At 41.4% G+C, this 26,065-nt stretch overlaps 2 protein-coding genes across 4 annotated transcripts in view; one reads left to right on the top strand and one right to left on the bottom strand.

The window, feature by feature from the left end:
* srgap1a (SLIT-ROBO Rho GTPase activating protein 1a) overlaps positions 1 to 14,896 on the top strand; it is a 54,714-nt gene extending 39,818 nt beyond the window's left edge. For 2 of the 3 annotated variants that reach the window (XM_088297854.1, XM_088297853.1), the window contains exons 16-22: positions 1,561 to 1,666; positions 1,769 to 1,993; positions 2,835 to 2,914; positions 8,582 to 8,762; positions 10,481 to 10,618; positions 12,223 to 12,613; positions 14,060 to 14,896. In XM_088297854.1, the coding sequence (XP_088153980.1) occupies positions 1,561 to 1,666; positions 1,769 to 1,993; positions 2,835 to 2,914; positions 8,582 to 8,762; positions 10,481 to 10,618; positions 12,223 to 12,613; positions 14,060 to 14,461 (1,523 nt within the window). In that variant the 3' untranslated portion in view covers positions 14,462 to 14,896. Of the gene's footprint in view, positions 1 to 1,560; positions 1,667 to 1,768; positions 1,994 to 2,834; positions 2,915 to 8,581; positions 8,763 to 10,480; positions 10,619 to 12,222; positions 12,690 to 14,059 lie in introns of all 3 variants that reach the window. The other variant, XM_088297855.1, reaches the window with a different exon arrangement.
* Positions 14,897 to 21,313: 6,417 nt separating this feature from the next.
* cfap263 (cilia and flagella associated protein 263) lies at positions 21,314 to 25,270 on the bottom strand. Its single transcript, XM_088298218.1, has 9 exons — positions 25,252 to 25,270; positions 24,800 to 24,926; positions 24,326 to 24,487; positions 24,110 to 24,250; positions 23,537 to 23,650; positions 23,232 to 23,324; positions 23,029 to 23,136; positions 21,919 to 22,074; positions 21,314 to 21,840 (listed from the first exon to the last, which is right to left on the bottom strand). The coding sequence occupies exons 3-9, from the start codon at positions 24,383 to 24,385 to the stop codon at positions 21,724 to 21,726; spliced, it is 789 nt and encodes a 262-aa protein (XP_088154344.1). The 5' UTR covers positions 24,386 to 24,487; positions 24,800 to 24,926; positions 25,252 to 25,270; the 3' UTR covers positions 21,314 to 21,723.
* Positions 25,271 to 26,065: the final 795 nt, after the last annotated feature.

Below are 26,065 nucleotides of genomic sequence, written 5' to 3'. Positions count from 1 at the left end.
GGGGTGTATTTCTTCAATCATTCCAACCGGATTTCATTACTGACATTTCTTTTACTCATTCACATGTGTTCCTTTTGTTCTATTATTCAGTTCAATCATTGTTTCAATCTCAAAGTTGATAGAAGTTCACAACATTGGACATTTTGGAAACAATAGTTTTATATGATACCAATGTATACCTATATCAGTCAAAATTAAAACCATTATTCTTCAACACTCTGGGTGTTTGCCTGCCTAGAAACTGGTGTTGAATCCCCATTAATTAAAAAAAAAGTCACATTTTCATTACCTTGTGATTCACCTTGTGTGGTCTTTTCCTTTTCTTTTTTAGGTTAGAATATTACATGAGCATCTTGACAAAGCAACAATCTCAGCGTCACGTGTGAATATGTGTGCTGTGATGCCTTGTGTGGAGTTGTGTAGGTTGTGTGTTCCTTGGTGTACTTGAGCACATTCGTGCGGGATGAGTGATGGACATTCCTGTTTACATTCCCCAGCTCAACATGACAGTGATTGCAGTGTGGGCTGTGCGCCCAGCAGGGCTCCACATTAGAAAAAAAATAAAAAAGTTTTCTTCAATGCAGAGTTGCCCAGATGAGCCTCAAGCTCACTTTTCAATTCAAGTGCTCTCAGTTGATTGGTTTTTTTTTCGGAGCACTGCAGCTACTTCTGTATTTCGTTGTGCAATGTGCACCATGGAGAGTTTGCTTGAGTCTGCTACACAGACTTTAGGTCAGGGATGTTCAATTAAAATTTGGAGGTGTCGGGTCGGAACGGATTTCACGGGGCAAAGGCCCAGACCGCAAAATGTTTCGATTTGCGTAGCTGACACACCCATTGATTCTCTAAACTGCTTATTCTCACTTGGGTTGTGGATGTGCTCGAGACTATACCAACTGACTTTGGGCAAGAAGTGAGGTACACCCTGAGCTGGTCCCCAGCTAATCGCAGGGCGCTTATAGAAAAACATAGACAAACAACTGCACTCACATTCATACCCACGAACAATTTAGTGTTTTCGATAAGCCTAGAATGCATGTTTTTGGAATGAGGAGTGTTGTCCCGTTGTCCCAAAATCCGCAGGGAACACACATTTGCTCTTTGTTGGCTTGTCAGTCTGTAGCCCTGCTGTACTCAGCTCTCGTTTCAGTTATTTTGAAAGACCTGCCCTCAGGAGTTCCCGCTTTCTATTAAAGCCACGAAGCATATGAGCAACATAAGAGACCCAACAGTTTTGACAAATTGACCCGGTTTCCGCATGGGACGTTGGCCATGGGCTGCCATTTGAAGATAGCCGCTATAGGTGCAAATGTGCAAACTCCAATTAGAGTGTATTATCTCTAGATGTTTGTTTGTTTGACCAGAGCAATGAAGTGAAAGCTGTAATGCATTACAATTGTCCTAGGGTGCCCAGATGGCACAGAGTGACTGTAGAGTGACAAAGCTATTTTTAGCAGCCAGCAGAACCTCAACTCAGCTCAACTCAACTTTTTCCAAGGCTCCTGAACAAGAACTTTTTCTACATGTATTTAACACCCTTTGTCATTGTGACTGCTGCAGGAATAGAAAATCTGTACGACAGAGCGCTTTACATCCGCAAGATCCTCCTGACCATTCCCAGATCAGTCCTTGTTGTGATGCGCTACCTCTTTGCATTCCTCAACCAGTAAGTTCTTTTTGGGGGGCGGGGGGCAATTATCAGAAAATCGTCCCATGTTGATCTTCTGTTCAAGAAAGCGTTCATCCACAACTGCTGTTTTTTCCACAGCCTATCTCAGTATAGTGACGAGAACATGATGGATCCATACAACTTGGCCATTTGCTTTGGCCCTACACTCATGCCTACACCAGAGAGCCAGGACCAGGTCTCCTGCCAGGCCCACGTCAACGAGATCATTAAGACCATCATTATTCACAATGAGACAATCTTTCCTGATGCCAAAGAACTGGATGGGCCAATCTATGAGAAGTGCATGGCAGGAGGAGATTATTGGTAAAGTATTATGTCAAAAACTATAAATAATGGATTTTCCCACAAAACATTTTTCCTTGCTGTGGTACTGCTGTTGTTACTGGAGTCGCAGTCAGGTTGAAGCTTGCCATGCACAAAAGAGGAATCAAAATAAGGTCACACCATTTCTAAATGAGTTTGTAGAAAGAATGATGTTTTCTTATTGATTTCATTTGATTTATTTATTTTTTTCTTATGAGTCAGACATTGACATGCAGATAAATATGAATCTGGCAAACCACTCAACATGCAAGCTTGCAGCTGTGGATGTAATCTATTTTTAGGAAGGTTAAAGACATTTTCTTACTTTCCGGGTGATTATGGTAGCTTGAAACAACCACTATTTTACTTTGATAAGGTGAACCAAATACATTTTTTGGGCGTCGTTCTATGTAAATTTAAATAAATAAATAAGACTGACTTATCCAAGAGTTTCTCTTTGTCATCCTCTGTTCCTCCCCGGCAAGAGCTAATCACCCATCTCAGCATGAGCACACATGAATCCCTTAGGAGATTTGTACTCTTGGACGCCTCCCTTCTTGTAAAATAAGAGGTGGTTTGTGACATGTTACCATGGGAGGATACGTTCAGGGGGGTAATCTGTTCTCTGGAGATGTGTTCAACTCTCCCATGATGTCAGGGGGAGAAGGAGGCCAAACTAAAAATGGAGGAATTAATCTACATAGAGTGCCTACTACAGTATAACAACCACCGTCTTCACTTCATGAGTACAAGCCTTCTTTCTTTCCAGCTGTCCAAGAAAGCAATAGACTCCTTTGTATGATAAATACTTGACTGCCTGTTTGTCCGTGTTCCCCTACAGTGAGAGTCCCTACAGTGAGCATGGAGTACTGGAAGAGGTTGACAATGAGGGAGGTGCAGAGACACACACCAGTGAAGATGGTGAGTAAAGACTTCATAGATGTTGCATTCAATATTAATGTACTCATCTTGATTTTTTTTTCTTAGCCACTCCTTGAAGCAAATCACCATAGTCATACTGTGATTGTCATATCAAAATGCAGTTTTGTCACACATGCTTCCCTCAGTGGTTTTGTGAGGGTTAAACCCAGCTCACTGCAGCTAATCCCGCCTTTCAGCCTGTTAATTGCAGTAACCTTGAAGGGCTGGTGGTACTGGGCTTAAAAGGATGGACGACTATTAGTATTCTAATGTTTCAGCTTTTTCTTAGGGGGCGCCTCAACAACCGTGTTATTCTCCATTTTGGACAACACCAACTGAATCTCTTCACGGAGAGTTTGTTTCACAATTTAGTTTTTTTCAGTGTGTAATAATATGTGAGAGTGAACATAAAACCATATATGCCAGGAGTGCCAGGTTTTTATTATCATTTCATTTTCTTCTCAATTTATTCTTCTTTTAACCAGTTTCTGAAATAAGAAGGACTAAACAACTAACAACTAGAAGTTTTTATCACCTATTGGGATGCACTGTAAAAAATGGGGAGTGATATTGACTTAAAAAAATAGTATTTTTTTCCACTCAGAAATTCTAAGTAAGGTTTACTAGAATATTTGTAATTAATTTTACAATTTAATTGAGTTGAAAAAAAATCCTCAAGGGAAATTTACCAAATTACCAAAAACAGTCCGTCGCTTTCGAGATAGGATTCTAACGTTTCCACCTGACACCAGTAACACACTAATACACTGGAGTCTAGTATGGATCAGGTGTAGGGTGGCCATTTGCCAACCTTGAGGTGATGGGTTAGATCCTTGTTGTGTCTAAAATTTGCTGTGTAAAGAAAAAATAGTTTAAATCCTGCAGTTTCTCTTTAAATTTGTAAAATTTACTCAAAAACTCTTCTTGTAAAATTTACTTAGAATTTCTGAGTGTAAAAAAACTAGGATTTTTCTAGCAAATATCACTCCAACAGTATACTGTCAAGATGTGTTTGGTTGAAATGAAGAAGTGCGACTATTAGTTAAAGCGCCAAGACCAGATCTTGCTGTTGTCATTGAGGAGCTAGTAGAAATAAATGCTATAAAATATGTTGAAAATTTAAATACTGTAAAGTTCACATGACAACTACCGTAGCTAGTATGATGCTGGACAGAGACTGCCCTAACATATTTCCAATTATTCTTTTGCATTCCGACCGTTATCATTCATTCATTGATTAGGCAATGGTTTTAAAATTGTGAGCCACTCCTCACCTGCGTTGTGCTTGGGTTAGCCACACAACAGCTTGAGGAAAATAAAAAATAAAAATAAGATCTAAAAAGTCAGTTCCCTGAGGACCAATGTTAAAAGACTGGTTACAATGTTTCTCTGACAATTTCTCAAATGACTTGCCAGGTTTTTTTTAAGCTGTTAAAAATATCTATTTTAGGTACAGCACATTTGTAATGGGAAATCTGTCTAATCTCATCCAATTGTATCTTTTTAATCCATTGAGCTACCCTGTAGAGATCATTCTGAGGAACAAGAGACGATAGGAAAACTATAGTAGTCATTTTGTGTGGAATCCTGTCGTAGTGTCCCTCAGTCCAGCTGTGTTGGAGCTCATTAGCTAAAATAGATGATCTGGACATGCTAGCATCGCACTGGAACAGTCATACTAGAAGTGGAGTAATATGATTCTAACCTTTGATCACATCTTACTGCAATGAAATGGAGAGAAGGACCATAAACCATGATAATAACATGGGGCTCAGTGACTTACATGTGGCGGCATTATTAGTGTTACATCTTCTTCACCATCGATACGTTGATGCTGTAGTAGCTGGTGATTTTGCTACAAGGTCAAAGTTGAACAAAGTGGCACATTGATTATATATCACGTAGGAGAACACCATGTCGTCCTCGTTGTCAGATGTACCCACAGGCACATGTTTTATTGGATTGGACATGTTGAAGGGCAATATTCTATTTTATAGTGAGGCAGAGCAAGTCTAGACTTGTAGCAGTTCTTCAACGGACAGGTCGTGCACAGGGCGTATTGTTCTTTTAGTCGTACCAAGATTAAATATCTCAAATCAAAGCTGATTATGAATGTTCTTTGCATGCCAAAATAGTTTTAGTTTAAGAAATTGCACTTGCTTATTAACTTATTGAGATTTCACTTTTGGTTACTATGAAGCATAAAACATTATTTTTAATCCTTGTTATGTATGTTAAGAAATCTTGCCAAGTTTTTCCTGTTCTTGTTGCGGGTATGGTTGCTTAATTAAGTAATATATTCTTCAATTCATTACTTGTATTTGTTTTTGTTTTTTTTTTTGTTTTTTTTAATCTAATTTTTTACCATGTGGAAGGGCCATTTATGGCAAAGGAGGTGACAATAGCAACATAACTGGAAATAGTACTTAGTGAGACATGGAAAAGCATTTGGCTGCTGAGTCCATATGAGCAATATCATGACTGTAATAATCTGATTACACAAGTAAATTTTACTAAGCATTTATGATTTTCTCCATGCTAGTATTTTAGGAATATTACAATTTTACTTAAAAATGTGTTGAGTTGATGCTGTCGAAGCAGTTTTTGTCTGGAAAAAATTACGGTAGATCATTTTGCATTATTATTTTCAGTATGAGAGAAAAATGCATTAATATAAGAACAACTTTGAATTCAGAGTCATGGAGCAAAACATGTTCTACTTTAGTGGTTCCATTGTAAATGAGTCTTAAAAAGTACAAGACACGTGCAGTAGTGAGAAGCAGGCGGAGGAAAAATCTCATATGCTGATGAGGGTCAGCTTTATTAACAGCATGTCCGCTACGGCTAAACCCAATTAATTCAGACAGTAAATTCCTGCTTGTCACAATTCATTGAAGTTACGTCACATCCATTGCTTCTTTCTCGGCAACTCATTGAGGCAAGAGACTGCTGCCAAAGGGCTCGGGGTTGAGGAGCGGATTTACAATAAACAATCGATGAGATTGAAAAGGACACAAGAAATTAAGTAACCAATCCACTCCGCACTGAAAATGACTCGCATGCTCTCTGTAAAAATATCCAAAAGTTATTTTACTCCAGCCTTTCACTCTACTCCTAGCAGTTCGTAGAGGACGTGTGTTTTGGTAAGACTGCATCTGTCCAGGGACCACACGTCTGACTTGAAGTGAGTGGGAGGAGGGCAGGGAGGAACAAAGATTCTATTTTTAGACCGTGTTGCTGTAGTGCACACTGGCTTGGAGACTCCGACACTTAATGGCAGAGACTTTCACGACCACCAGCTGTATAAGTGAGCAAGTGACATGCAGTGTTCTGGTCACTTTGGGGCAGCGTGCCCAGGTGCAATTGTGTGTATGTGGTTGTTGTCAAACATTTTTAAGCAAAACAACAGCAAACAACACAGTTTATCCTAGAAAGTGACATGTTTAATGAGTAGCATTCTGGAGAGATGGAGAAAGAGGTGTTTTATTTGGGAATTTTGACATTTCAGTTGTTAAAATTCAGATTTTTTTCTTCAAACGTGGATAACTAATGTTTTGCTCTTATTTTTTCATCATGGGAATAAAAAAGTGTTTTGTATATAATATACCACTCTTTTAAGATTATATATCCCTTTATAGAGCAGGGAAGCGTATTTCTGGACTCACATTTCCTTCACAATTTTGAACGGTTCGAAAATATGACCAGTTATGTCCAGCTATTCTTTTTCCAAACCGCTTATCCTTACTAGTGCTTTTGTTAAAGTACCTCCGGGATCAAGATTTACACCACCATTCACAGCCTCTGTTGTGTGTTACCCTGTAATTTGCATATTTTTCGGGGGCAGTCCTTTTATGTACAAATAAGCCATTGCTCATTTTTCGTACCCCTACAATAAAAAATTAGTTCGTACTTGTCTTCTGGCATTTCAGAACTTTTGACAAGATGGGTTTCTCTGAGTGAAGTTGCAGCAACTTTTGTTGCTTTTTGTCCTCTGCCAAAAAGGTCAATATTTGATAATAAGCATGATCAATGTGTTGAGGCTTTTCTGACAAATCTTTGATTGGATCCATTCACTGTGCCCGATGCAATACATTAAAATGTAAAATGTGGTGATATATGTTTAACAAAATATTTTCTTATAGATGTCTTAAGGTTGCAACTATTAACATGCATGTGAAGTTTTTTATGCCCGTCCCCGTCATACAGTGTTTTGAAAACAAAACATCGTTTTGTCCCCGTTATGTCCCAGGCCTTGAGAGTGTCCAGCCCAAGTCTGAAGTCATTCGAATGAAACTGCTAGGACAAGGGTGGGCCACTCCGGTCCTCGAGGGCTGGTATCCTGGATGTTTTATGTCTCCCTGCTCCAACACACCTGATTCAAATGATCAGGATCATTATCCAGCTTCTGCAGTACTTGCTGATGAGATGATGACGAGACTCATATAAAACATCCTGGATACGGGCCCTCAAGTACGGGAAATACCAACCCCTGCTCTAGGACAAGGGTGCAAAAGTATGACCCCTGTAATATGGGCCAAATTTTATTTCTCACTTCCTGTACATTTTTGGATATGGCTTCTGCTGACAGTTTTGTACATCACAAGGTGCTACATGTGCCTCCCTTTTGTTGTAGCACTACGTCAAACATTCCAGGATAGGGCACCGTTAAACTTTAATCAGGGGAGCTAAAAAGCATTTATTTTTTTGTATTTATCGATGATTTTTCACCAGGCTCGATGTGTTTGGAAAGTTTGGGGAGTTTTCATGCATGTTTAGGCCTACAAAAATACAATTTCATAGTGCGGGACAATAAGCCATAAATCTTTCTTTTGCACTGCTTAACCTTACGAGGGTCGCAGGCGTGCTGTTGCTGTTTTTGGGCCGTAGGCGGGCGACACCCTGAACTGGTCGCAATTTGATCGCAAGACACACATAGTCTTACAACCATTCACACTCACAAGCCACATCTATGGACAATTTAGAGTGTTCAATTAACCAACAATGCATGTGTTTGGGAATGTGGGAGGAAACCGGAGTCCCCTGGATTTGAAACACAACCTCTGCACTGTGAGGCGCATGTGCTGCGTGTGACAATAAAAATAAATGGAAAAAAAACACTTTTCTACAAAAACAATAACGATCTAAAAAGTCTTCTGGAGTTCACTTTTTGAGTTTCCAAGCATTTCAGTGCGCTAAAGAAAATGAGCACAGTCATTAAAATGAATTATCTGAGGTGCACTAAAGTACCTCAGAAATTTATTGCCCATGTTTATTTCCCCTGTCAGTGAACCTGGGGTCCACCTGTACAGTTATCAGCTCAATCTAATGATCCACATACTTACGGCCTTCCCCCTGAGTAATTTAGATCTCCTCTCACCAGCTTCTATAAATACAGTGTGTTAGTTCCTCGGGCCCTGTGCTGTGTTGTCAAGCTAAAATAACCAACTGGCTCACGTAGTCAGCACACTAACTCCACGTGCATTAGCTGTCACACTTGAGCGTCCATGTGTACAAAAGTTCGCATCAGAGATTAATTTTTAACTGCATTGCTAATAAGCGATGAAATATGGAAGCCTTTTTTGGGGGGGTTGGCACGTGTAATCTTCCGGATGTCTTTGTCACACTTTACAGAATGTACCTGACCTGTCTAATCCTCTCTGTTGACAGAGGGTGAGCCCATTGAAGCCATTGCCAAGTTTGATTACGTCGGGCGCTCTTCCAGAGAGTTGTCCTTCAAGAAGGGTGCCTCACTGCTGCTCTACCAGCGGGCGTCTGACGACTGGTGGGAGGGGCGGCACAACGGCATTGACGGTCTGGTGCCCCATCAATATATTGTGGTCCAGGACATGTGAGTGACCTTAAATAAACAGACGTGAACTGTTATTTTATATTGCAGTATATAATTACATGTCATTTAAAACCTGATTGTTAACACTGCTTGTTGACTGGCATTTTAAACACAGTACACTGACGGGTAACAACATTATGACCTTTATTTCCAGTATCTAAAGGTAGTGTAAGAGTTCTGTTAAAAAAATAATCTGTACAGTGGAACCTCGATTCAACAGCCCACAGACCCCGGATCCACTCAAAATCCCGCTCTGCTTGTACAATACTTTTCAAAGTCCGTTTGCTGCAGAATTGGCCTCAGTTTCCCGCAGAGTCAGTAAACGGCACTGTGGTGCGATCAACAGACAGTAACTGGTCATGCGTTTCTGCCTTTTGCTGCTCTCTTGTTATAAATGAAGAGATTTAAATGTATTCTATTCAGATTTTACTTGCCAGAAAGTGACCTGAGAGTAATGCGGCGGGTCGGATATCGTTAAACACTGGAACTATAGCACGTCAAAGACGAAGATTTCATTAACTTGTACACCACGTCGCTCTCATTTTTTTGTAAAAGTTGGACTCATTTATTTGAACGAAGTTACAGGGGGACACCCCGAACTGGTTGCTGGCCAATCGCAGGGCACACATAGACGAACAACCATCCGTGCTCACGCTCATACCTAGGGGCAATTTAGAGTGTCCAATCAACCTGCCATGTATGTTTTTCGAATGTGGGAGGAAACCGTAGTACACGGAGGAAACCCACACAGGCGCAGGGAGAACATGCAAACTCCACACAGGAAGGCTGGAGCCGGAATATAACCCACGAACTCCGCATTGTGAGGCCTTCGTGCGAACCATTCGCCCACCGTGCTGCCGTACATGTTTTTTTTCTTTTACTTTTTTTTTTTTTTTGTAAATCCCTAGTTGGGACTCATCGTAAAAAATAAACATTTTAACATTATTTACTGTAAAGGTAAATGAGATTATCATTCTGTGTACAATGCCACTCATTCTCATGCAGTGAAATCGAACACCACACATCATTAACACGTGCTAAAACTGATAATTGTAAAGCTGCTGTAAAGACCGGATCTTTCAATACAGCTCTTGTATTAGTTATGTAATTGTCCCCATTCTCTGAGTCTCAAACCAAGCCCCTCTGTCTCTAACTCTGTGCCCTAACAAGCATGCCCTCTGGCATGGTGACTGCCGGTGCCTCATGAATTGATTACTGGCAAATGTCTTGTTAGGATAGCAGCATATTCACCCCAAATCCTTACTGTCTGGCACACAAAATTCTTCCTTTGCTCCAGCCGCGGTGCCTCTATCCATAAATCACCAAAAGGAGCACTGCTGATGTCTTCTTGCTTAATGAAAGAGTAGGATTTACTGCAGGTTGTCCCGGGATGCGTCACATCCTGTTCTAGTCTCTAACTGAGAACTTTTCATGTCTCAGAAAAGAAGCCCGTAATAATAGCACAAAAGATGCATCACAGAGGCCACTTAATTCCGGGTTATGTTCGCTAATGCTTCTACTCACAGGGTGTGCTGGGAAAGCCCCTAGCTGTACTCTACAAATATAGTTTTCTGAAACCCATTTGACTGGCTTGTGTGCGGATATATGCAGTGAGTTATCAGGCATACTGAAAGGAACTCGTGAATATCAGCCTTTGAGAGGCCAAAACACATGCTGACTCTATCGTGTTACTCAGTGTTGCTCTGTTTCTGTCCTAGAGATGACAACTTCTCGGACACGCTGAGCCAGAAGGCTGACAGCGAGGCCAGCAGCGGCCATGCTGGGGAGGATAAATGCTCAGGAAAAGACATCAGTTCACCTGCTGACACCAGGATCTCAGAGGCCTTCATCACCAGGTTGGTGTATGAACATGTGACGGGAATATTGAACAGTGTCTCATCAAGGGAAATAGTCAAACTACGTGTGAGGCTTTAATGCGTTCATTATGATTAATTAATTTCAAATACATTAATGCTTAAAAAAATATACCGCATTTTAGTCATAGTTGACTGATAGGAGACTAATTGCTTTATAAAAAAGCACACTATCCTACTTGATGAAAGTCTTGTTAAAAGCTTGGTTTTGTGCAAATTGTGCAAAAAGGTGATTGCACCCCACCGAAGTGCTTCAACCGTCCGATTCCATCGAGATAAAGTATAGGTCGATATGACATTCCTCTTTGAGCTGCATGCGTGACCTTCACTGGTTGTCGAGTTTCTGCACTTTTTGTGTGGGCGTCACAAAAAACATAATAACAAGGATACCTGCATGTTGTGCGGATTATTCTTGCACACGACGTCATACCATGACGAGGTAACGGGGAATAACTTTACATTGGTCATATTTTTTTAACATTGCTCCCATCAACATAGCCGCTACTTAGGTATGTCGACTAGGTGGGCCGCTAGTGCCCGCTGGTGTTTCTCATCTTCTATTCATATCTGTGGCCAGTTATGTCACGGCACAGAAACTACCCTGAAGCTGTTAACGCTCAGTGTTAGCTAGAATTTGAAACAAATATATATCTGCTAATGTTTCTGTACTCAGCCTATTGCTCTGCGACTGACAAACCAATGATTTTGTCAGCATGTGTTGGTCACGTGTGTGTACTGTGTAGTTTGTCTCTGCTGCTCTTCTACTTCCTCATTGCTGCATTTCGTGACCTTGAAACGTGTCACTAACTCTCTCTCCCCCCTCTGTCTGACACATACACATATGCTCACATACACTTTAATACCTTCACAGAGAGATCCGGCCACCTGTGTTTTTTGCACACTGTCTCTGCTTCACATTTGGTGATTATTTACACCAGTGCGGGTGTGCTTGTGTGAGTGTCATATCATCCTTAATACCTTTTCCTCTTCCTCACAACAGCATCTCTAATTATGGTCCAAGTGATCTTTACCTACTAGTTGCTCACCTTGCTCAGTCTCTACTGCATATCCTCACATTGATTTATGAGGTTATATAATTTTCAAAAACACACTCACCTGCCCTTGTCTAGTGTATATAAAACATTTACTGTCTCATGGGTTTTGTTTTTGTTTTGTTTTTTTTTTACCCAAAAAACATTTGGCCTGAGTACTTTTCACAGGATTGTGAGTAACGCTCTAATATTGAACTTTTTATGGATGAAAATATGGAGTCACCACATAATTCGCATAAGTAGTCAGTGAATATTGCCTGAGCTGGTGATGTGGCGACTTCATTGAGACAATGCGCTCTATTAAGATGACTTTTTTTATATGCATGTAAACTACGCCTCCTGCAGTCTATTATGAGTTACTGCAATTTATCCTTATCCAGCACCAATTTTCCACAGATCGATTTGTTTGTTCACACCAAAGCCTTTATCGGTTTCATTGTCCTCTGAAATATTGAAACAGTAAAAAAATTCTCCAACTCTCAATTCTGACATTTTGGTTTTGAATCACAGTTGTTTCCTTTTCTACTCCATCAGGCACAGAAAACGTTCAGACCCACCGTCCCGCCGCCCCCCTGCTCGCCCCAGTGACGTCCACTGCATGGTGCACCCCTCCCAACAGGGTCATCCCGCACACGGAGGCACCCCCGAGATGGCCTCCCCAGTCCTTGGCCACTTCAGTCCACGTGACATGTTACGGAGCCGCAACCATTTGCCCGCGGACAGCCCCGAGCGCCGGCGCCGCACCGGTCACGGCAGCCTGACCAACATCAGTCGGCACGAGTCCCTGAAGAAGATGGAAAGCCCGCCCATTCGTCGCTCTACCTCGTCGGGCCAGTACACGGGCTTTAGCGAGGCTCACCATCACCACCACCATCACCACCACCACCACGGCGGCAAGTCCCTGGACCCGGAGACCATCGCACAGGTCAGCGCGGGAAGAGCGGCGAGCCAACCGCAGCTCCCTGCACCATCAAAGCCCTGCCCCGCCCTGTAAAAACCTAGTCAGTCCCTGTCTTCTGCTACTGTGTCTGTGTGCTAACTACACGCAAGAGACCAGCTTGACAGGCAGCACGACACTGCAATATCTGCACTAGTCCACATTACATCCTTTTATAAAGTTTTTTTTAGAAAAACTCTGGGAAAATATCATGTGAAGCATTGTAATTTCATATATTTGATATTCTAAATATCCCACTTATTGTATGTTCCATGCACTCCTATTCACTTTGTCCTCACTAGTAAGACAGGTCAGTGCTCTAGTACTGTGGTTGCCAACCTTTTTTTTTAACCCTTTCGTTGTACAATGAATACCGCTCTCACACTTATGGCTTGATGACGACCTCCAAAAGTAGAACTTAACACAGCTGTTTATTATAAGTTTTTTTATATGTTTATTTAATATTTCATTCTCAGGCATTATCGTTTCAACTCAAAATTAAATATAAAAATAGTATTGCCTCCAAATAAACACTTAATATAAATTTTAAATATATAAAATAAATAGTAAACGTGTCTTTATGATCTATAACTTGAAGAAAATATTTTACAAAAATGGAGCTCACTTTAATAAATCCCCTTTAAGCGGGCATTTAACATATAAAATGTATCCACGTATCCCCTGCAATGTGCTCGTAACTCTGGTTGGGAAAAACTGATCTAGTAGAAGAACGAAGGCGCACGAGTAGTAGTTGTGGAAATGTTGCATGCTAAATTTGTCAACTTTCTACATCCTCTCATGTTTTCTGTTTATGGCAGTTTTGCCCATAATGTATTTGAAGATGCATCTTGAAAAGTAATGAGCAAGCTGTCACGGGACAAGCAATATCCCATGATGCAGTGTGCTGACAACGTAATGATTTGTGGTGCAAAAACACCTAATTCCAAATATTGCTGTCAGTCACGCAACACATCACGACACATTTTGTCAAATACATTTTCCTTAAAACAATAAGAGTATTAAAATTTACTTGGTCAGTATTTATTACAAAAGTACGTTGTAAATACGCAATAGCATTTGGCGCCCGAGTAATTGGCGATGAGTGAACGACAGTATATATCCCACAAAATGCTGTACAAATGACAATCCTGTGTGAATGATGTCCAACACAGTCAATATCACCATTTGGTGCCTAAGGAGATTATACATTTTCTTTCTGTATTACGTCACTCTTATGCTTATTAGTCAAGCTCCAACACTTTTTATGACGAATGGAGGAATCAAATCAAAGGAAACATTTGGAGAGACATTTGTATTGGTATGTGTGCAAATGGACACCAAAGGCACTTCGTCGTGATATTGACCCACTTCTTCAAATTTTCCCTCCGCCTCCTTTCCTGTCTCCCTCATAGACATTCTGTTTGTCTCCTGTAGGACATAGAAGAAACCATGAACACTGCTTTAAATGAGCTGCGGGAATTGGAGCGCCAGAGCTCGGCCAAGCACGCTCCCGACGTGGTGCTAGACACCCTGGAGCAGCGGCAAGCCCTAGGCGGGGGTCCCACGCCGGCCAGCTCCAGCGAGTCCCTGGGCCCCCCCATCCACGGCGTCATGTTGAGGTCCACCGCCAACACTGAGCCACCATTCCGCCGCAGTACCGGCTCAACCAGCGACAGCATGAGCACCTTCAAACCCACCGTGGCGCCCCGCATGGGCGTGCAGCTTAAGCCGCCCGCTTTGAGACCCAAACCGATGGTCCTTCCCAAGTCCGGTCAGGTATCGCAGCCTCCTCCAACAATGCCTCAGGATCCTCTAGACAAATCCTGCACCATGTAACGTTTCGGATGCAAAAGAACAAACTAATTCAACAACAGATACTGTAGGTTCCCCATCAGAGCTCTGTAGAGAGTAAAATATAGTCACAGACATCGAGTTTGAAAAAAAAAAGGGTTGTAATTTAAGGTTGGCAGTGTGTTAATAATGAACTTGAACCAAAAATCAAAAAAGCTTCCCTTCGTGCTGCATAAAGTATGCACTAGTTAGTTTAGAGTTTGTAGCGTGGACACACCGCGGTGCATGTAATGTTTTTCAGTCAGGCTAGAAATCAGGCGACCACAATCTTGAGTCTTTTTACCTAGCTAGCCTCGTTGCCATTACACAGGTGCTGGGATGAGGACTGAAGTGCTGCTTGACCTGATTGACTTGGTCTTACTCTGTTGAGAAATAAATGGGGTGATGTGTAGCGCAACAGATGCCATCTGGTGTGTGGTGCAATAGTCAAGTCAAGTCAAGTCAAGTCAATTTTATTTGTATAGCCCTTAATCACAGACAGTCTCAAAGGGCTTTACATAGCCACAATCGACATCCCCGATCTTAACCCCCAGGAGGGCAAGGAAAAACTCACAAAACCTCATTAGGGGAAAAGTGAGAAACCTTGAGAAGGGACCACAGATGGGGGAATCCCCCTTCCAGGATGACCAGGCTGCAATGGATGCCAACTGGGCAACATTTGGCACATACAATGATGCTATGCAATAATAGATGAGATAATATAAGAGTCAATTGAATGAAGTGCTGCAGGAAGATGACTTCAGTGGAGTGGGTCCTCATCCAGGGCCGTAATATCCATGGCAGCATATCCGAAGATGAGCCTTCGATCTTGTACCGGTCAGTTGGTGTAAATTCAGTACAGCCACTTCCAAGTGAATCGCCATCACCTAATTCGGGGAATTGGGAACAGAAAAGAAAGAACAGAAATAGCAAACAGGCCAACAAGTAGTTCAATGAAGTGCTGAAATATAAGGAAATCAGAAAAGGCGCTGCATGAAGACGACTTCGGCAGAGCAGGTCCCTTCCCGGTTCGTCAGTGCCGTAATCTTCAAAGCATGTCCCCATCACCTAATTCCCAAGCAGGGGAAGGAGGGGGCAGAAAAGAGAAGAAGCGGCAGTAAACAGGCCAACAAATAATTAAATTAGATGCTAAAGTATATAAATAAATTGATCAAATGTCGCGCTGCAGGAAGACGACATCACTGGAACAGGTGCATGCCCAGTTGGTCAATGCCTTAAACTTCCTAGTGGGTCACCGTCACCTAATCCCCCAGCCGGGGGAAAAGGGGGCAGAAAAGAAAACAAAAGAAAAAAAAGCGGCAGTAAACAGGCCAACAAATATTTCAGCTAAATGCACAAGAGTATAAATGCGTCTTTAATAGTGTTTTGAACATTTCTACTGAGGTGGCGCCTCTAATATCTGAGGGAAGTGCATTCCAAAGCATTGGTGCCCGAATAGAGAACGCTCTAGAACCTGCGGACTTCTTTTTGGCTCGCGGGATCACTAAAAGACCAGCATTTTGTGAGCGAAGGTTTCGGGACGGAACATATGGTACCACGAGGTCAACGAGATAAGAAGGTGCTAAGCCGTGCAATATTTTAAAAGTAAGTAGCAGAACTTTAAAATCACATCTCAAGTGGACCGGAAGCCAATGCAAATTGGCTAATATCGGGGTAATATGATCAAACTTTCTCGTCTTAGTTAAGAGTCTAGCTGCTGCATTTTGAACTAACTGCAGACTTTTAATACTCGACATGGGGAGACCCGAGAGCAAAGCGTTACAATAGTCGAGGCGAGATGTAACAAACGCATGGATTAAGATTTCCGCGTCACACGTTGATAGAATTGGGCGAATTTTAGCAATGTTACGCAGATGAAAAAACGCAGTTCGAGTAATATTTTTAATGTGCATTTGAAAAGACATAGTTGCGTCAAATATAACACCGAGATTTTTTGTTGAATCCTTTTGGATAATATTACATTTATCGATATTCAGAGTGGTGTCTTTGAAAAGGTACCGATGACGCGCTGGTCCAATGATGAGCATCTCGGTTTTATCTGAGTTAAGACGCAAAAAATTGAAAGACATCCATTGTTTAATTTCGGCAAGGCACGCCTCTAATTTATAGCAGTCGCGGGGATTCGTTATATCCAACGGCATGTATAATTGCGTATCATCAGCGTAACAGTGAAAACTAATGTTATATTTCCGTATAATATCACCAAGCGGTAGCATATAGATGCTAAACAATAGAGGTCCAAGTACCGATCCCTGCGGAACTCCACATATGATCTTACAAAGATCCGAAGTCGTATTGCCATGAATTACACGGTGCGTCCTCTCCGACAGATACGAATTAAACCAAGAAAGCGCTGAACCTGAAATGCCAACACACGTTTCAAGGCGTTTTAATAATATGTTATGATCAACGGTATCAAAAGCGGCACTAAGATCGAGTAAGAGTAATATTGATGAGGTGTCGGCGTCCATAGCTATGAGAAGATCATTAGTAACTTTAGCAAGGGCCGTCTCAGTAGAGTGGTCGGCTCTAAAACCCGATTGGAAAGGTTCAAATTGATTATTAACAGTCATATATTCATTAAGTTGTTGCGCTACGACTTTTTCAAGAATTTTTGCAATAAACGGAAGATTTGAAACCGGCCTATAGTTGATGAGACTCTCTGGGTCAAGGTTTGGTTGCTTAAGTAACGGTCGGATAACGGCGGTCCTAAAAGCTGCTGGTACTACACCCGTGGTAAGTGATAGATTAATTATATTTAAAACAGACGGTCCTAGGGTCGTAAACAGTTCTTTAATTAGTTTGCCAGGAAGCGGATCGAGCACACAAGTTGTCGGTTTTGCCGCACTAACCAATTTTGTTAGGCTCTCAAGAGATATTTTTTTAAATTGACATAAGGTTATCGGACAGTTATCAGCCCTAATGTCCCTATTAACACAATTTATCGCGGAATTCGACGGAATTTTAAGAACAGTGTCTTTAATCTCATCACGAATACATTCTATCTTCTGAGTAAAAAATTGCATAAAATCGTGAGCTGAATAGGAAGAGCTATCCGAGGTTGGTCGCTGTTGCGTTAGCATTGCTACGGTATCAAATAAATATTTAGGATTGTTTTTATGTAAGACAATTAATCTAGAATAATAATTAGTTTTGGCTAAATTAAGCGCTTCTTTGTATATTAGTAAACTATCGCACCATGCCTGACGGAAGACCTCAAGTTTGGTCGCACGCCATTTGCGCTCAAGCTTCCTACAAGATCGTTTCAGTACGCGCGTTTCCTCTGTAAACCACGGAGTAAGCCTCTTTGGACGAGTTTTAGTTTTTAAAGGCGCGACGGAGTCAAGCGCATTTAACAAAGCGACATTAAAGTTGTTTGTGAGATCATCAATCGTACCAATATAATTAGGAAACGAAGCAGTTGCTAAAGGGAGTAGCTCAGAGAGCGCAACGATGGTTGAGGAGCTAATGTTACGGCTGCTATAATTTTGATTATGGTCAGAACGATGACAGTGAGCCAAGACTTCAAATTTGATAAAGTAATGGTCAGATATAGCACTGGTATATGGTAATACAATTATTTTTGAAGATGCTAAGCCTCGGGTTAATACCAAATCTAGCGTATTGCCATTTATATGCGTTGCTTCATTTATTATTTGCGTGAAACCAAACATATCAATGATTGTCCGAAACGCTACCGTAAGTGGTTCCGACGGGAGATTCATATGAATGTTGAAGTCGCCCATGATAAGTATATTATCCGCATGAGTTACTAAATCAGCTACGAATTCAGAAAATTCATCTAAAAAGCCGGAGTAAGAGCCAGGTGGACGATAAAGAACGGCAAGATAAAACGGCAGCTCGGCTGAGGATCGCATAATGAGAACTTCAAATGTTTTAAAGGAATTGCTAAAACGAGGACTAAGTTTTAGGTTAGATTCGGAAATGAGGGCTACACCCCCGCCTTTCTTTTGAGGGCGCGCAACATGCGAGCTCACGAAGTTTGGAGGCGAAGCCTCATTTAGCGGTAAAAACTGATTTGGTTTTAACCAGGTCTCGCAAAGACCAATCATGTTAAGATTATGGTCTCTAATAAGGTCATTAACTAACAAGGCTTTCGATGAAAGCGATCTAATATTTAAAAAACCGAGTTTCAGTAAAATAGGTCTATCTAAGTTATTCCGCGCAACAGGACTCCTGGTCATAATATTAAGGAGATTGCCTTGCCTAGGTCCCGGATTGTACCTCGAGCGACTATAAACGCGGCGAGAAATTCTGACGGTCGGAATCCGATAGTTATTTACCAGCTTTCGAGTGCTATTATTTTGAGAGAACGGCTCGTCGTCAATAAAACCGACCGAGGAGGAATGCTTAAACCCATCATGTATTGCCACCTCAGTAGAAATTATATCAGTATGAGATCTACCAGCGTATGGTGTGTAGCGCTCAAATCTAGAAGAAAAGCTATGTGTGTTGTCTAAGTCTAGCATAGCGCTAGTTAGCTCTAGCCTTACAGACTCCATACCCTTCCTTACAGGCTCACTATTCGCCTGCAGCCCGACCTGCTCTAATATGAATAGTCATGGAAGGCTCAAACAATAATCTATGTTTCTAGAAAGAGTGATGGCGCCTTCCCAGTTAGGGTGAAGGCCGTCCATCCTCAGCAGGTCGGGTCGGCCCCAGAAAGAAGGCCAGTTATCTATAAACTGCAGTCCGTGCTCACTACAAAAACTAGCCAGCCACTTATTTAGCGAGAATAATCTACTAAACCTCTCATCATTGCCTCTCGCAGGCAAGGGGCCAGAGACAATTACTCGATGCCGACTCATCTTTCTGGCGAGATCACAAGTCCTTGCTATGTTTTTCTTTGTGATCTCTGATTGCTTCATCCTAGTGTCATTGGAGCCAACGTGTATCACTATATCTGAATAGCTAGCGTTGTTTGCACAGCGCTGGTGTATAGGTGTCTTGCGCGCTAGCTCCATAAGATTAGCTTCTATGTCGGGTGCTCTGGCCCCAGGAATACACATTACTGTGGCTGGATTTTCAAGCTTAATGTTGCGGGTAATGGAGTCACCTATCACTAAGGTGCGGGAGCCATGAGACCGAGGTGGAATGGAACTGCTATGTGTCTTAACAGGCTCACCGCGATTAGCAAGCCGTTTACGGCCAATGCTAAACAGACTAGCAGGTTGGCTACAACCCGTGCTAACAGTCGTGTCCGCCACGTTTACGCTTACCACATTACTCTGCTCTAGCTGGCGGACACGTCCCTCTAGCAGGGAGAGTCTTTCCATGAGAAAGGTGCAAGTGTTGCATGTGGTGGTGCACGAAACCATAGTTGCGTTTACTCGCCCGGTGGATAAAAGCGGAGGAAAAGATGTCGCGCCGAAAGTGACGTCCTGTCGCGCCGAAAGTGACGTCCTCTCCCTTAATACCAAAACATAATATAAAAAAATATAGCTGTATTGCTTTTAGACAATTGGAGAAAATCACTACTTCGTGTAGAACTGCATCCAACATGATGTTTTGCATCGATGGCTTCTAAAGTAAGCCTTACTCACAGAAAGTGGGCGAGCAGTTGGGCATGCATTGAAAAGTTTAGAGGAGCTTAAATCAAGTTCACCCTTATAGTGGATTTTAGCTTCATCCTGAAATGTCACCCATTAGCCGAATATCGCAAACATTTTGTGAGTTGTGTATATGAAATGCAGTATGCACAGAGTATGCTATGGAATGCAAATTTGTAGCTTAGTTTCAAATTGAATCATGGATGTGGACCTTCACAAGGATGTATGTACTCTAGCTCCTCTTCATGAAGACTCACAGGTGTGCTATGTAATCAGTTAAAAAAAACACTGCTTGTCAAGATCGCAAAATCCTCCTGTGTGACAGCAAGGGGTGGAGGTTTCATGAGTCAGTGTGGGCGATTCTTATGTGTATTTAAATCTCAGTTGAGATTTGGGGGAATGTTGACATGGTAGCCAGCATGATAACACTACGAACAATTCAAAAAGTGAATCTGCAGGTTTACGCTCTCAGTGGCTCTGCAGATAGTAATGTATGTATATGAATGAAAAGCTAAATAGTTTTACTAACTCTCGTTATTTTTGTAATCTTTACTTTTTTGTTTCCAAGTAGATCTGACATAGACGAAAGAGAAAACGACGTAGAGAAAGCAAGCATCCGTGTGGACAATTGTGCTTTCGTCATACTTTAATGACATATGTACTTGTGAAAGTGCCTTCAAAGATGTTTTAGGACATTCATTCATTCGTCATGTGCTGAGACGACACATGACTACATGTTACAATCCTCAAGAGTTACATTTTAGAATTGAAAGGTTCACCCCCTGCACATCGATGTATGTAAATGTAGATAAGGCATGTAACAGCATAACAGAGATGCTTGTGGGATTATAAACCTTGAAGGATTTCTTTCTAATAAATGAAATAGTTTGTCCAGTCTGAGGTTGTTTTTATTGCATATGTAGTGAATGAATGTAGTTACTGTTCTATTCGTTCAATATTTACTTTGATACAGTAAAAAAGCTTGTTTCTAAATGGTTTTAACGAGGGAAAAGCGGTGGAACATTTGTTACATTGTGAATGAATGTGTGAATGGCGATACTATTAGGTACTATTCAGCAGAATGACTTAGTAATATTTATTGCAATAAATTCCAGTCACTAACACAAAGTAACAGTGATTTGCTACAGAAAATAATTCTGGTTTCATAATATTTGTCTGAACTATGTACAGACGTATTTTGCAATGTATTGTTGCAATAAAATCAATGGAATAAATTGAAAGATACAGAAAAACATCACAACCCCCCTCCTAATTGTCTTAAATTTATTTCAAGTTGGGGAGAAAAAAAATCACCATAAGTATGTTCATGGAAATATTCCTCGTGGCTCACTGATGTTATAAGATTCCATCATGTCATGATAACATTTATTATTTAAACAGTATATTTTGCAACAAACGTGATATTATCTGTACACTTTGTTGCAATTTAATGAAGGGAGGTATATCGAATAAGATTACATTAAATGGAAATAGTTTGATGGTGAACTTCAAGGTAGGTGACCATGAATTAAATTAAAAGTGATTTCTAGCAACACGTTTTCATTTCATTCAATATTAATATTGTTGTTCAATTTGCAAAATGTTATATATATATATATATATACATATATATGTGTGTGGGGGGGAGATTATTTTCTAAATCTCAGTTTTGCCATGTCATGCTATGTATGGCAACTTCACTGGATTTGAATGTTCCCTGTCAGTAGTTCCAGCAGCTGCACTGTTGACAAAGGAGCCACTGTGTTGGCTCCAGAATTTAGACTTGGAGGTCATCTGGGGAGAGCAAAGGACATAATAAATTGTTAAACAAAATGATAAAACCTAATTGTGTTTTCCCTGGGAGTAGTTTACCTCAGCAATCCCAACCTTCCTCTGCCAAATTTGGACGCTCTGCTGCAGCATCTTGTGTTTGTCCTTCACATGCATATACTGGGCAACGTCGGGTGCCTGGTAAGTGGACATCTGGCGGCGCAGCTGCTTATTTTGGGCCTCAGCCTTTGAACGCTCCTGCAAGTAGAAATGGCGGGGAGGGGTGAGATAAGGAAAAGCCTCAATGTAAAAATGTTTCACTCAGAGTCTTGTCTTCGCAACAACAATCCATTACTAAATTGACCCACAAAATGGCTTACAAAAACATGAAAACGCCTCATTTTGCATGCCAGGCCAGTATGTACTAAGTTGAATTCGGTAGTCACAGCTCAACGGAAAGTTCAATGTTTGTGCTCCCCTAGCGACACGTCTTGTCTGTGAATCTTGAAAAAGTATTTGCCCCGTCCCGATTTCTGATTTATTTCAAATGTTTCAAATCATCAAACCAATTTAATACTCAGGTGATTGTCTTGCTGCATAAACCAAGAGCATTTGAGCTCAAACTGATGGCCAAAACAGCCATCTGCCAAATTCATTGTTCCATTAATCACAGTCAGTCATCCAGGTCCTGAAGAAGCAAAGCAGCCCCAGGCCATTACGCTTTCACCTCCATGTTTGACTCAAGGCATGATGTTCTTTTTATCAAATGCATTTTTTTCCACCAGGTTAAATGGGCTACACTCCTGCAGTTCTTTCTTTGTGACCTTCTGGGTAAGCCATCATTGCACTCTTGGAGTAGTTTTGGTTTGTCCACCACTGCTGGGAAGGTGCACAACCGTTCCTATTTTTTTTTCATTTGTGGATAATATGCGTTGTCTGTGGCCCTCTGGAGTCTCAAAACCTTGGAAGTGCTTTGTAGCCAGACTGATGTGAATTTGAATCATTTTGTTTCTCATTCCTTCTTGACTTTCGTTTGATTGTAGCAAGATGTTTATTTTTTTAGATTGTAGCCTGCTTCGCTTTGTCTCAAAGTTTCCTGATTCAACAAATCTGCCACAAATCAGGCATGGTGAGTATGGTCAATGAAATTGAACTTAAGATTCCACAAGCTGTGATTAAACAGAGTTAATGCTGCAAAGACTGTTCCCCAACCTCTTCAGCACGTAATATGTCCTCCTCTATTTTCTCCAGTATCTCCTTCCTTTTAATGATATCGCTGCTCAGCTGTGCAGACTCTTGCATCACATGCTGAAGTTTCTCCTGTCCATGAGAACACACACAACCCCACATTTAGCAAACAGCAGTTGAACACAGTGAGATAAACTAACTTCGCCTGACAAAAACATGTGAGCTACCTTGTGGGAGTTCAGGGAGCGCTGTGCTTGTAAATGTCTAACTTGGAGTTCTTCAAGGTCGATTGTCTGCCCGCTGTATTCCAAGAAAACGTCCTGGATGTAAAAGCCAATTGAAGAAAACAGTGAAGTTTGAAATGAAACAGTAGACCAACGATTTCCCACTGAGGAAGGAAAATTGTGAATAAGCTGAAAGGGAGTGATTATTTTCAGCGTAATCTACATCATTTTTGTGCCGTTTTTTCTGTGGTGTGTGGTGATGTAAGCATGCATGTCAAAAGGTGCCCCTTCACATTTCTCGTGCTTACCTCAAGTGCTGCTTTCCTCAGCTCTTTTTTCTCCTGCAGCTGCAGCTGGAGCCTCTTCTCCTGTGCCTTCAGGCCTTGGATCTTCAGTTTCAACTTGTCACACTGGGTGCTCCGCTTGATGTCGTCCAGCACACAAAAGGCAACAGGTGGTGAGTGAGTTAACGGATGGATAACAAACAGTTTTGCGGAGAGTGAGAAGGAAGCTCCTACTCACTATTACGACGGGTTCAATCAAAATACTGCATTAGCTCTGCCATGGAGGATATGTTTTCATTGCCATTTCATAATTTGCCAGAATATACCACAATTACAATGAATGGGGTTTCTTGACACTCATATTCTGGCAATATGCAGGAACAGAATAAAAATTCTAATCAGATTTTTCAAGGTGATAAAATATTTTCAAATAGATTCCAGCTCACCGTGACCCCAAACAGGATAAGCAAAAGAGACAGTGGAGCATCTGTCAAAACAAAGGTTGCTTTTCCCCAATAAATGCCTATAAACATTGGCCTGGTATTCTCTGCAGCTGAGTAAATAAACGCCGACTTGAAGTCAGGTAGATAAATTTACCTTAGTCCTGATGTAGTGGAGCACCTTGTCTGGCTCTTTCATTTCTGACATCTTCTTCATCGATTTGAGCAATCTGTGTTCAAAGTCATTCTTGTCCTTGCGAATGTCTGCTCGCTGTAGCTCGATTTCTCCGAAGGAGGCCTGAAAGAGAGCCACAGAGGTGAGAATTTACATGTTCACTTGACTTGTACCTTTATTTTACTTTCCGATACTAACTTTATAGCTGGCCAGAATTCTGTCAAACCTCTCCTTGTCTTTCTGCTGGTTTCTTATCATCTCTGCTTCTTCCCTTTGTGCAAAGAATAATTTTTGTCGCAAGGTCAGCTCCAGAAGGCCGTCAGGCAAGTTGGCCTCAGATATCTGCCTCCAAAATTGACCCTGACAAGACAGCACATGCCCACATGAATATAAAGTGATGTGATGGCATCACCGGAGAGGAATGCACTATGAATTTTAATATTTGATATTGATATTTATCTAAATGTGCCCAAAAAAATCTAATAAGTGCTGATACCAGAGCTTTATCAAAAACTTTACATTTACTATGATGATAATTACGAATGGGTGAGTGCCAATCCCAGATATTGGTATCAGGCATATCTGCCTTTGATATTCATCACCAATACCAACACTGGCATCCCCTTATTGTTCAATGTATGTAGAGTGTAGGTGTGTAATGTATTTGCTTACGAGGTCCTCCACTTGGCTACCGGCTACCCCCAGACCTGCAGGCTGGGTCAATTGGTCCGGTTGATCCAGGCGGATGATAAAACTTTCAAACAGCTCATTCTCTGCCAAGAGTCCTGCATTGGAACCCCTAGTGGACATGCCATTTAAGTCAGCAAAAAGCCTCCAAAATATTAACTTGAACCCTTGTACAAGTGGCAAAAGTAGGCTACTGTACAGCACTGGCAGAGCTCCGATTTTTTTCTTTGGGCGGCTAAATCTTAGGGTTCCCTAAAACATTTATTTATTTATTTTTATTATTATTTTTTTTTTTACATACCCCCCGCCCACCTAAAAATGTAATATTTCAGGGGGTGGTCAGCGCCTCTGCGCAGCCTCCTCTAGGTCCGCCAGTCTTGTACAGATCCCGAAAATATTACTGTATATACAGTAACTAAGTACTTAAACGTCATTACTTGCAACACTGGTTATTTTCCAAATGACACCAAATAAGTAAACAAACTCATTATCACATTTTAAGTGCAAAAAAATGACTCCATGCCAGTTTGCTGGCAAGAGATCAGGTGCAATTTAAGGAGGTTCTCATGAAAACAGCTGATTCGAATCCGAGATGGTGATTGATGTCAATAAACTTTAGCTCGGTTTCTATTGCGAAAGACACGGCGGGAACATTTGACAGATTTTTTTTCATATTAAGAGATTAAATCGTGTGGTATTTACTGCAGCTGTTGGATACGGGCAGAGAAGTCTTGTTGTTATGGGTTTTTCTTTTCCATTTGGCTCGTTCTTCCTCCTTGGTTGCTAAGGCACAGTGCATTGGTTGCTAAGGTTAGTGTTGCTTTAAGGAGTGCAGTATGTTTAATTTATTTAACCTTTATCCATCAAGGCAATTGAGAAAATATTCTCTTGGCTCCAGACAGCAGTGTCAAATAAGGGATAATAAAAGTAAATATAAATAAATACAATGAATTACAGATCACTGTCCCATATGCTATCATTCGTTGTTGCGATAAGAATAGATGCGGAAGCTGAAACGAGACGCCATCGTCAACAAGATGTACCAGCGGCGCGCGAGACTTATGCGCTTCAATGTTTCCACACACACACACACAACCACACACACTGACATACGGACTTGCGCGCGTTTATATGTGGTTCAACGTGCTGCCACACACCGCGACGCAATTTGACATGCGCTGTGAGTGACGTTTGGCTGTGCCGTGTTGGCTGGCTTGTGACGTCACACAAAACTCCCAGGTCACGATTGGA

This window comes from Idiotropiscis lumnitzeri, chromosome 6, assembly GCF_059441095.1.
Source record: "Idiotropiscis lumnitzeri isolate Australia: NSW breed Sydney's pygmy pipehorse chromosome 6, RoL_Ilum_1.0, whole genome shotgun sequence".
NCBI lineage: Eukaryota > Metazoa > Chordata > Actinopteri > Syngnathiformes > Syngnathidae > Idiotropiscis > Idiotropiscis lumnitzeri.
The sequence above is the reverse complement of the archived record's forward strand: the minus strand, read 5'-3'. Positions and strand labels throughout refer to the sequence as shown.